The sequence below is a fragment of the Schistocerca piceifrons genome, chromosome 8 (assembly GCF_021461385.2).
Source record: "Schistocerca piceifrons isolate TAMUIC-IGC-003096 chromosome 8, iqSchPice1.1, whole genome shotgun sequence".
In the NCBI taxonomy this organism is placed as follows: domain Eukaryota; kingdom Metazoa; phylum Arthropoda; class Insecta; order Orthoptera; family Acrididae; genus Schistocerca; species Schistocerca piceifrons.
Window position 1 is genome coordinate 429,504,733 of NC_060145.1, and position 13,211 is coordinate 429,517,943.

The window sequence follows — 13,211 nt, forward strand, 5'->3', positions numbered from 1 at the left end:
CTGAGCAAATGATGATGGCTAAAAAGGCAATGCCAAATACACAGCAAAGTTACAATTATATCCTCCCAGCAGGAGGGCCGAGAGGAGTTCGTGTAAGGCACTGGGAGAGGCTTAATAAGCCGAAGCTTATTCCCGTGAAGGGAGGACCATTGGCGATGCCAAAGGGACACCACCTCCTGACAGACGGCAATGCAGAGATCACCAGAGGGAATAGAGGTACTCGTGGGCTGAGATACGAGGACTGCAGCCTTGGCAGCAAAGTCGGCAGCCTCGTTTCCTGGCAGACAGACATGACCAGGGACCCACAGAAACATGACAATGCTCCCCCCACCCCCCAAGAGTGAGCACGTGACAGTTTTCCTGGACCCGCAGCACTAAGGGATGAGCAGTGTACAGCACACAGAGACTTTGGAGGGCACTGAGCGAGTCTGAGCAGAGGACACAACTGGGAAGGCTGTGTCGCCGGATGTACTCCGTGGCCTGATACAAGGTGAAAAGCTCGGCTGTGAATACCGAAGAGTGGGCCGGAAGCCGATATCGAAAGACATGGGTGCCAATGACTAAGGCACACCCAACCCCGTAGTCAGTCCGAGAGCCATCAGTGTATACAAAAATACTATCCCAACGTTCCATGCGAAGGTCGCAAAACTGAAGGCGGTAGACCGAGGCTGGAGTAGTGTTCTTATGAAGTGAATGAAGGCCAAGGTTAACATGGGCCGCTTCATGAAGCCAAGGTGGTGAAGGGTTCATACCCACTGGGCAAGCGGAAGGTAGTGTGAAGTTGTTTACACCACGCAACTTTCCGATTTTCAGAATTTAAGGCCTTATTAGTAAGTGGCGAAAGTGGACTCCAGGAGGTAAGAGAAGAGGGATGAGCCCCATACTGACGATCTAAGGAATCATAAAAAAAGGAGGCATAGGAGGGGTGGCCACGCTTGGCAGACATACGGCATGCATACCTGCTGATGAGAAAGTCACGGCGGTAGGATAGTGGTAGTTCAGCAACTTCAGCACACAGACTCTCAACCAGGCTAGTGTAAAAGGCGTCTGTGGCCAAACAGATGCCATGATGATAGTGTTGAGACAGCATAAAATGGATGGGCGTGCAGATGCATAAACAAAGCACCCATAGTCGAGTTTCGAATGGACAAGGGACTGGTACAAACAGAGGATGGTGGTTCGATCAGCACCCAAAGTAGTACCATTGAGGACACATAGGACAATGAGGAACTGCATACAGCGGGTTGCCAGGTAAGAGACATGGGAGGACCAAGAAAGTTTCCTATCAAGCATGAGCCCCAGGAATTTCGTAGTGTCAACGAATGGACGGGCAACAGGTCCAAAAGATGGTGGGAGAAACCATTTGCGCTACCAGAAATTCATACAGACAGTTTTGTCAGTGGAAAAGTGAAAGCCACTGTCGATGTGCACACCATTGTCCTAAATCAAGGTGCCCGACAAGGCAGAACCTACACGCACCCTGAAAATTTGGTCTTTTAAAAATGCCCAAAGAAAACGGGGCAGGTGCCCACGGAAACCCCACATGTAAAGAGTAGAGAGGATACCAGTTCTCCAGCAGGTGTCGTAGGCCTTCTCCAAATCAAAAAACACAGCCATAGTCTGGGATTTCCACAGAAAACTATTCATGACATGGGTGGACAAAGTAACGATATGGTCAACTGCAGAACGCCGCGCTCGAAATCCACATTGTGCATTTGGCAGTAAATTGTGACTTGAGCCACCATACCAGCTGGGCATGAATCATACGTTCCATCACCTTAAAAACACAGCTGGTAAGAGACATGAGGCAGTAGCTAGAAGGAAGGTTTTTGTCCTTACTGGGTTTAGGTATGGGTATGATGGTGGCTTCACACCAGCGTCCAGGAAATGAGCCCTCAGCCCAGATGCGTTTGTATGTGTTAAGCATAAAGTTCTTGCCCACAAGAGAGAGGTGCTGCAACATCTGAGTGTGGATAGCATCTGGTCTTGGGGTGGAGGACTGGGATGAACTGAGAGCATGATGTACCTCCCTCATAGTGAAGGCAGCATTGTAGCACTCACGATTCGGAGAAGAGAAGGGTATCGCCCAAGCTGCCTCGACTAGTTTCTGATGGATGAAGGCAGGATGATATTGGGAAGAGCTCAAAACTTCTGCAAAATGGCAGCCCAAGGTGTTGGAGATAGCAACAGGATACACACAGACATCGGCACCTACTAAAATGAAATGATTGTATGGCATTTATTGGCTGGGATATCCCCTTTGGGATTCGGCCACCATATCGAGGGTCTTTTTTTTTTTTTAGTTGACGCCACTTCTGCGACTTTCATGTCAATGATGATGGAGACAACACCCAGTCCCCTACCGAAAATTGAACCCGGTCCCCCTTACGCAGTAAGCAGTAATGCTACCGATGCGCTACAGATATGGATATCGGCACCTACTGTCAGGCCGTAAATGGGGGAATGGATCTTGGTTCCAGAGAGCCATTGGAGGTTGGCCCACAAGACAGAAGAAGGTATTAACTGTTAACAGAACTAGTGAATGAAATCCAACTAGCTCTTTTGCTATCCTGAAGAACTAAGACACTTTGCATGCATCTGTTTCTAATGAATGCAGTTTTCCAGCGTAGGGTGGCGGTTAAAAAACACAGAAAGGATGTCTCCGTGCACGAATTGTGTCACGGCATGCCTCAGTACACCAAGGGACTCGGACACGACATGGTAAAGAGAAAGTGCAAGGAATGGAACGTTCTGCAGCAGTGAGGATAACGTTGGTGAGATAGCCCACCTGGTCATCACAACTGAGGAACTCTTGTTCTGCGAAGGTCGCCAGGGATGAGTAAAGCTGCCAGTCAGCCTTAGTAAGCTGCCATTTGGGCATGCATGTGGATGGGGTAGGAGTCAGCAGATGGAGAGCACACGGGAAATGATTGATCGAGTAGGTGTCAGAAAGAATAGACCACTCAAGACCATGGGCAAATTGGGCAGTGCAAAAGGATAGATCCGAAAGGGAATAGGTGTGCGAGGAGTCAGAAAGGAAAGGGGGTGCTCCAGTGTTACGGCAGAAGAGGTTGAGGTGGTTAAGAAGGTTGGCCAAGAGGGTACCTCTCTGGCAGGTCCTGGAAGAACCCCAAAGGGGATTATGCGCATTTAAGTCACTGAGTAGCAAAAACAGGGTTTGTAGCTGCCCAATAAGCTGAAGAAAGTCTGCCCTGGTGACATCGAAGGACAGAGGTACATAACCGGTACAGAGGGAGAAAGTCAGGTGGGTACGGAAAAGGCGAACGGTAACAGCTTGAAGACTGGTAGTCAGGGAGATGGGTTGACTATGAAGGTCATCCTGTAGGAGCAACATGATGTGTCACGAGTTATGAGAAGCCAAATCTCTTGTACAGCCCATTCATCTAGATACACGGGACAATCCCATGAGGAGGCAGTATGGCCGCCACTGCAGTTGATTGGGGAGGAGGCGGCGGACATTCGCCCTCGTGTGCATCCCTGCCACAGGTTACACATTTGGCTGGGCATTGACAAAATGTTCTCGTGTTATTGAACCGATGACACTGGTAGCAGCGCATTGGGTTCAGAATGTAAGGCCTGATGGTGATAATTTCATAGCCTACTTTGAGCTTGGATGGAAACACCACTATCAAAGGTGAGAAAGAGAGAGCGGGTGGGCACTAAGGAGGAATCTGCCTTTTTCATTACATGATGGACAGCAATGACCCCCTGATCAGAGAGGTAAGATTGGATTTCAGTCTCAGTTAGACTGTTGAGCAGCCTGGTGTAAATTACACCATGGGAAGAATTCAAATTTCTATGGACCTTGACACAAACAGGGTAACCGTGGAGAAGTGAGGCAGCAGGCAGTAGTTGTGCTTGAGTATCAGAAGTGGTCTCCAAAAGAAAAGTGCCATTCCGTAAACGAGAGCAGGATTTCACAGGGCCAGCAATGACATCAACACCTTTCTGAATAATAAATGGATTGACCGTGGTGAAGGACTGACCATCTTCAGTACGTGAGACCATGAGGAACCGTGGTGCAGCAAAAAGGGTCTTTGAATCATTAGCCTTATTACTTTTAGATTTTGTAGGTATTGAGTGGGAAGATGATTGACTCATCATGAGGAAATCCCCCATGACTGCCAGCGTCTCCGATGGTGCACAAGGGGGCACACCCGCCTTAGGTGATTGTTCACACCTCCCGAACACCTGCTAGAGAGACCAATCGGCAATTTGGGAAGGTTACAGCTCACGCAATCACCTCTCCCTGGGCCTGGCCTGTACCAGGGGGTACATGCAAACCCTACCTGTCGACCCCGGGTGGGAATTATGCGTCACCCAGTCACCTTTTACATGTCAGACGTGTGGGCCAGCCTTCAAGAGTGCACAGGGAGGAAGAAGAAAAAAAAGAGAATCCTCAAATGCCGAAGTGGAGGAACGAGAGGAGAAGGGAAACAAAGAAACAAAAAGGGAGCCAAAAAGAAAGTTGAGACTGTTCACAGGTCAGCAACAGAGTGCAGGACCTTTCCAATAATGCCCCAGACATGTTACCCAAGAGAGGGGAAAAAGAATAGCAACAGGATAGACAGACAGCACGAAAGGGAAAAAGTGCTACAGTGCTACAAAGGCTGGGGCCCCGTGGTAGCCAAGCACGAATCCGCCAAAGTGTGGCAAGCCCCCTGCGCGCGCGTGTGTGTGTACACACATCACAACTGCAGAACGATTCACAGATTTCAAAACCAACCAGTTAAGCTAGGTTTTGGACACCCTGATTGAAGGATTAGAGGAACGAATCTTCACAAAACTGGAGACACTGCAGAACTAGCCTAGCAAATGTGAGTTAGGCATTCCACATATGCTAAAACTTGGCTTTTTCTCACACAGGATGCTGGAAGGGGAGGAACTGGTACAATCTCATACTTCCCTTTCCAGCTGATGAATGTCTATTTCCAAGTTACAACTCATTTAAACTATACTTCCTATTTCATCTACATTGGCTGAAATCAATATTACCAATATACTCCAACATGTTTCTAGTGTCTATTCGAGAGAAAAAGTTTTTACATGATGTACCTATCCATCAATCTGTCAGAGGGCTGCACATGCAACAGAAAAAATTACTTACAAAACTTGTCCAAGTCATTCATTCTACCGACTTAAAACTGCACTATATTTCCACAAATCTTTGGAAAAGTTTCGATGGCTCTGGTACACTTCATCAACGAAGACATTTTGTTTACGATTTAGGATTCATTGTTACAAGTTTTGTTGACACTATAGTTAACTAACTACCTTGGATTAGATAACTTTAGAACTATGAAAGTTTTTATTTTGATTCCTCATTGGGACATCTATTTTCAAAATGTTTCAGAGTTTCCATTTGTGTACAGATGCCCTTTTCACAGAGTTGTTTTGTTTCGTTAGTCTTCACGCAATGTACCATAGGAAATGATTGTTTCACTGTACTCTGTAAAGTCAGAGAAATAATTTTCCTGCTATACATGGCAGAGTGTAAACAGTATTCCAGTTGGATTCTACATCCTCATTGTTCTATTAACTAATGGCAAGCTGAAATAATGACTGTCATCCCTTTTGAAGTCTCTATGTAAGTTAGACAAGACAGTAATATGTTTCTCGACATTTTGCAAAAGAAAGTGCTCCGAACTGTTCAATGCATCTTCATGTAACATGTTTGTAATGGAGCCTGCTCCATATTACGCATTACTGTGACACTAATGTTGTAATTGCTGTTGGTTTTCACAGTTTTTATACCACTGATGAATAACGCTTTGCTTTGAAAATTTATTCCTGCCTACAGTTCTGGTTAATAACAATAATCTGGCAGCACTTTATATAGGGGCTAACAGAGAAAGGAGTGATTTATAGAGTCATACTAAAGTAGCAACTTTTAGTGAATGCCAAAGATTTTCCTGTCTTTGATCTGTTTAGGCTTCTTCCATTAAACAACTTGGTAAGGACCTTAGAATGGCAAGAAATAATTAGACAAATGACCTCAACAGTGGATGAATTACAGTTAGAATTATTCTTTAGATTAGCTTTGTGCCCTTCCGATACCTATTTATACGGTTATAGACCTTAAATTGTTTTGGCAGAATACTCCTACATATGTGGTGTTTGGGACTGATTTCGGCACTTCCTAAGCAATGGTGTAAACAATCACTATTTCTCTCTCATCTGTTTACATGCACTACATAACATTTGATTTAGCTGCCATGTTCATATTTGGAATTATGAAGCATTTAACAAAGCCAGCCAGCCTCCATTGGAAGTCCCAAAAACTACACTTCAAATTTGAACAAGGTTCTGCGTAAGTTCTTTCCTCATTTGAGAGAACTGTCCAATCACATTGCAGCATTCTTTGTTTTACTCACTTCTCTACTTTCGGCAGGTGTGTGTATTCAAACACAATGGTCTACTTCCAGGCCATTCTCAAATATGCACAATGATGCAGACACTTGCACACTGGTAATTTTAATTATAAAATATCCTACAGCAATAAATTTAAGAGTTTTCGTGCAGATACTCTTCAATGGAGTTGGAGATGTTCAACAAAGTTCTTTAATTCAGTCAAACTCTACCACATCATCCACCTGTCACATTAGTTTGCTTTGGGAGGTTTTTGGATACCTTTGCACCCATGTTTCTGACTTTCTATACTAATGTTGTCCCTTTGAGTCTTTGTAGGGATTGCTTTTTGTGCTATAGCTACATTCATGTTTTTCAGTGATTCTGAATTGTGAAAGAGTTTTCAAAATATCAAGCTTTTATTTTAAGTGGTATCTGTAGCATTTCAAGAATTAACACCAGATAGACCTAATTCTTATAACCTGGCTCTGTATTTTGAAAATACTCTCCCTGTAAGTGGAGCTTACCAAAAAATTATGCCACAATTCATTAGCAAATGGAACTATGTAGAGTAAGCCAGGTTCTTCACTTTGAATTATCTATATCAGTCATACAAAGATGAACAATTCCACGATTAAAACAAAGTGAGTGACTATGTCACATCTGTCTGCGACATCCAGAGCTGGGCATTTCATTTTGAATGTATTTACATGCTGCCTGTTAACAGTGCAGAATCAGGTTTGCTTAGCAGAGTGGTAATAGTCCAATCACTTTTCTATGCACTTCAACATCTAGTTTAAGACAAAGTCACATACAATTAACACACCAAATACGGAAACACTATAAACAATTAAAACATATCCTAACTTATAATACGAGCAGCAGGTGTCACCTTCAACTGACTATGGGAACTGGCCCTTGTGGTAGCAGAGCAATATGACATTGGTGAACAGAATGGAAAGCATGAACAAGATTATTCTTTGATTTCTTGTTCTTATGGCAGCTGTCCTGTAAACAACTAGCTGTCAGTCACTTTGTTATTCTGATCGAGGTATAAAACACCTCATTAATTCTAAGTAGTGTGTTTTCCAAGTAAGGTTGTGGTCTGTAAAGAGGTACTACAGTTCAGGCATCCTATTATAGTTTTATAAGGGAAATAGTGTGGCCACAGAGAGGAAGTAATATTTACAAAACTGACCTCACTGATTATAACCCAGCAAACACTTCTAGAAGAACAAAGAATCTACACTATTGTAGTAACATAAAGAGTAAAATGTTTATCCTCATTCTGAACTAGAAGTGAGAAATTGAGAAACTTTACCAACATATTAAGATCTGCACGTTTCCTCAACGATGAGATAGACAAAGCAACCCCAGTTGAAGTTAGAAAACATCTTAGGTTGGGTGAAGAAACCTTAGCTGAGTCCACGTAAGATACACTGCAATGCATTCTTGTTTAATGTCTCTACAGCAACACCCCAATATTGTCACAGCTCTATAGGTGGCATCATTTCCACCTATAGACATTTGCATTTCACAGTTGAAATCTGGCAACAATGTTGTTAGTTGGTACTCAAACACGATTATAGCCACAATAAACAGCAACTTAGAACAAAACAAAAGCAGACTACTACTAAATCACAATTTGAAGCTAATAACTGTCTACCACAGTGGCCATGTCTTGCCACTAGATCACTCCAGAGCACTGTCGTAATCTGTCCAAGTCACCACTGCATGTTGCGAAGTGCTTGCAGATTACAATAACTTTCCTTACAGCCCACATTCCACTCAATGAGGAAAGTAACTATATCATCAGTAGGTACATGGATAATATGAAAGTTGTTGCACACTAATAGCCGATATTTTTTTAGAGTATGTGCCACATCTACACTACTGACCAACTAATACTGAGCACATAGCTGAAGAAAGAAATCATGTACTAAGCACACCCACTATTCAAAAGCTTCTTTCAAAAATTTATTCCTTGAATTCCTTGTTGACACTACCTTCCTCATACTGCATGCAATTTTCTGAAAATGTCCAACTTTTTCAATAGATTTGTATTTACATGTAAGCCAGTTACCAAAAAGGCAGCCATTTGTTATCTGTTAGCCTTTGCTGCTGTTTTGATTTCCCCAATATGTATATTAATGCAATACCACCAGCAAGACAGAATACTGTCAGAGGTAAAATTAGCAAATCCCACAATCAAGCAATCAAATTCCGAAATCTGCAAGTTACATAGATGTATTAAGTCACAATCAACCAACTCAACGATCTATTAAGCTCCCAAACTTCATCACTATGCAGATTTTACGCCGCAACAATAACTTAATTCAATAGATCCATGACAATTGGTTACAAACTAACACGCAATTGGAATGGTTGTTCCATTAGAATAGTTCACAAATTTTCTCACTGGGATATTCTAAAACAACACGAATAAAAAAAGATTAGTCAGAGGGTTGGACAGATTTGCAAAGAAACAAAGAGCAAACAAGAAATGCTGCTAAGCTATGTGAGTGTACAAGATGAAAGCAAATCTATTACAGCGTGGATTTAAGATACGTGCCACATTCAAGTTGAGTACGATGCCTGTTTGATTTTTAATTAAAGTTGATCTGGTGTGGTTATAGCAAGCCCATTATCAAAGCACCACTTTCAATTGCTAATTGTTGTGCAGAGTAATCTGATAAATCGACACTGTAAGAAGATGAGAATGGAGGGAATACCAAATCACCAACTTTAGAGAGTAAAACACACACACACACACACACACACACACAAAATGTTTAACAATCTATGATATCAAAAACCATGTATCTAACAGACAAGACCTCAACAAGTCCGAGGAGAGGATAAGCAAATATACATTTACATGGATTCACTCCATATGAATGAAAAAGAACTAATTCCCTTCAATCTTTATTCAAACAAACTACGAGCCTGTTGGCGCATAAACTCTTTTTTAAACTTTCCACTGCGACTACATGTCAGTGTGGAAGAGAGATGTACACGCTGAAATAGTCTTCCCAGATCTGACAACATTTATGAGCAGGATTTTACAAAACTACTGTGTTCAGCCGACCAGACCCAAGGCTTGGCCTAATGCTTCGTATTCTGCAGCCACTGCATACAAACACAGGAAGGCTGTAATAGACAGCATGACCCCAAGCGCTGAATATTCACAAACCATAATTAAAAGCTTCCAAATATTTTACGAATCCAGAACTCTACAAAGCGTGCCTCCTATTTACCTACGAACTTCACAACGGAACATTACAAAAGGAAAAGGTATTATATATACGACATGGCATGCCATATCATGTCAGACATAAATAACCTACTTACCAAAACGTTATTGCCAACGTGACTAGTAATTGCGTGCATGAAATGTGGATTCTGGTAAATGCCATCAGCTGTCACGCTTCTCTCCGGACGTGTACGTGGAGACCTAAAGGAAATACACTATCGTCAATAAATTACATAACAAAAAAAAAAAAAAAACAAAAAAAAAAAAAAGCACGTCCGTCCAATATATGCACTTTACACTCCGAAATGATCTTGCAACACTTCATTCATGTCGAGATCTAATGACCTCCAAATGCAAGAAAAACGTTGTATACTGATTTTCACTTTCCCAATTCCTACCATCGATTTCATTTCATGTACACTAAAGCACTCAGTTGTTCTTTATTCATCGTCGAAACACGCTATCACTTTAATCAGAATGGAGCATGTAAACTAGAGCGTACCTTGAAGCATTCGGTCTGGTTTTCCGTTTGTTGTTCATTCTGCCTTCCTCGCTCCTGCCGGGGTAGGCGCCTTCACGTATTTTTGTAGGGACCGGAATTTTGGCAAATTTTATTAGCACCCACAAGAAGAAAGATAAGATATTTAAGATTATAAAAATCTTGGGAAGGTGGTTTAACGGCGATTAGATGCGCTAGATGCGAATCAAAGTTTTGTTCCCCCTTCCACAAAATTAATCACCATCCACAAACCTCGTCTCAATATGGCAGCTAAGATTGTGTACACCTTGTAGACATGTGACTACTACACAATACAGCAGCGAACAAACAGCTGTGTCGCTGAAGACGCGAATTGGCAAACGTGCAAGAAATGCGATTCTTTAATATCGCTGATACAGTTGAGAGAATGACGAACAAGCTTATACTAAAGCTAGCTGATCAGGATTAATACAAAATAATTGGTAGACATAACAATCACATTAATTTCCTGGAGTTACACGTTTTCTTCCCGCGATGCAAAATATTTTCCACGTATATCTACGTACAGCTCAATCAATGTATTTTATCGATTGGTTTGAAATCGAAGAACCGGGTATTATATCGCATAGTCGAATACGAATTCAAAAAGACTAACAATTGTTCCAGAAGCCGCCAAAAATAAAAGTTATAACTAATTCTCAACTGTTGAGAAAACCACTGCATCTTTGGTGAAGCTCAAACGTTACGTGTATAATGATAATTGAGAAAATTGGTCATGATTTAGAAACTGATATAAATATTTGTATATGCAAGACAGAGTTAATTCCCTCGAACAATACTTAGTTAACACATTTGCTTTAACACATTCCTACAACCTATTTTAGAATGGTGAAAAGTGCATAGGATCCATGCGGTTTCGGACAGCAAATTACAAGCTTGAAGCCCATGAAGTAGCTATCAATGATCAGAAAATAAATGAAATTTCACATAAGAGATTTCTAGGAATACAAATGAATAATAAATGAAGAGAGAGTGAACATTACCCGCTCAGGAAACACAGACCAGCATGTTTGTACTAAGAGCTATTTTGCCCTTTGTTGACAGGGAAAAAATAATTCTGTCATATTCCGCATATTTCCACTCCATGATCTGGTACAATGTTCTGGCGAAATGTTACAAAAGTGGAAAAAGCTTTCAAAATACAAAAAACGATCTGTGGGATTGATCTCAGATGTTTCAAATCGTATATCCTGTAGGCACCCATTCAAGACACTTGAGACATTGACACTCGCAAATCAATGCAGCCAGTCATTGATAACATTTCTAATCAACAACAAAAATCTTTCCTGAACTAGCTGTAGTATTCACAATCATAACACAAGGCAGAAGCAAAGCCTTAACAAAGACTCAATTACTATCAATATTGTACAAAAAGGAGTTATACAGGCTGGAGTAAGAATTTACAGTAAGCTCCTACCGAATAAAAAAAAGAACATTGACAACCCTCATATATTTAAAAATAAACTGAAACAATTCCTCATAAACCATATTGTACATAATTTAAATGAATTTCTAGAGTTACAAGATTTGTGTATTATATTACAAATTATGAAATTTGTATACTAATGTACATAGTATTGTATATATTTTATGCATATTGTCTGCAGTGCAGTTGGTTTTTTTACCATGAATATTAAATCGTATATCTTGTATTTGTATTATTTCCTGTATTGTTTGTTTTTCTCTTCTTTTTGCCCATATAATAATATATTTATTGATTTTCTCTTGTACTGCAGAATAGTCTGTATAAAATGTAATTTTACAGGGCCAAATAATAATGGGATCAAATGAAACCATACAGTTAGAACCAACAAGAAGTAATGGATGCATACAAAGTAGGAGCATGAGAATTGACAATTTGTTTGATCTATGGGAGAGCATCATGAAAATGTTGAAAACCCTGAACTGGCAGATGCTTGGAGATAAACGCCAAATACCTCATGAAAGCTTGTTTAGAAGGTTTTAACAATCATGATGAAGTGAGAACCTTGTGAATATACTAAGCCCCATATGTATTGCTCCTGTAGGACCACAAAGACCAGAGTAGAATAATTACAGCGTTCACAGAAGCATTTAAGAAGTCAGATTTCCCATCTTCTTTGTGCAAATGGAACGGGCAAAAACATGAATATGTGCTACTATAGGTAATGTCCTATGTCATGCAATCTGCAGTGTTTGCAGCGTATGGATATAGACGGAAAGGTTATAGAGTGAGAACTTAATATAAAAACTCAACACCCATAAAACTATTAACTTAGGTCCCACGAAGTGCAGATGGAAGTAGTTACAAATATAAATATTACAGTCTCAAGAGTTGAAATATACAGGAGATTCACTTCAAATCACACACTGGAAAGTGTAAAATAGGCCTAAGGTGACCACAGTATGATCACTAATAAATTAGATTGATTGATTCATTTTTATTTGGCCCCATTTAGTTACATTATGTACAGAGTGTGTACTTGCGAGACAGGAAAGACAATTTAATCTAATGCCTTCAAATAATTATCCTACATATTACAGTATAAAACATGAAATTGAAAACAATGATAGGCTAATAATGTTGCATACATATTTTCTTGATTAATATCTAGGTCTTAAAGTTACTCACATACTCTTTAACTCAGGCGACTACAGAAAAGATATAAAAAAACACATGGTGCTTGCAGTAGAGTCAGGTGAATACAGTACACACACACACACACAGGTAAAAATAGCATTCCTTCTTACTTGCATGTACAGTGAGGTGACAAATGTCATGGTACTACATCATGTATATGAAGATAGCGATATGCACATATACAGATGGCAATGTGTACACAAGATATAAAACGGCAGTGTATTGGCGGAGATGTCATTTGCACTCAGGAGATCCATCTGAAAAGGTTACCGACGCGATTACGGCCGGATGACAGGAATTATCAGTCTTTGAACGCAGAATGGTAGTTGGAGAGAGACGCATGGGACATTCCATTCTGGTGATCGTTAGAGAATTCAGTATTTGGCCATCCACATTATCAAGAGTGTGCCGAGACCTCCAGATTTTAGGCC

The 13,211-nt window shown here is 40.9% G+C and overlaps 1 protein-coding gene across 1 annotated transcript in view; it reads right to left on the minus strand.

Moving 5' to 3' along the window:
- Positions 1–10,378, minus strand: part of LOC124711848 (ataxin-2-like) — a 141,373-nt gene extending 130,995 nt beyond the window's left edge. The window contains exons 1-2 of the mRNA XM_047242074.1: positions 10,125–10,378; positions 9,721–9,823 (exon numbers count right to left, since the gene is read on the minus strand). Coding sequence (XP_047098030.1) covers positions 9,721–9,823; positions 10,125–10,162 — 141 coding nt within the window. The 5' untranslated portion in view covers positions 10,163–10,378. The remainder of the gene's footprint in view (positions 1–9,720; positions 9,824–10,124) is intronic.
- Between the last annotated feature and the right edge of the window lie 2,833 nt (positions 10,379–13,211).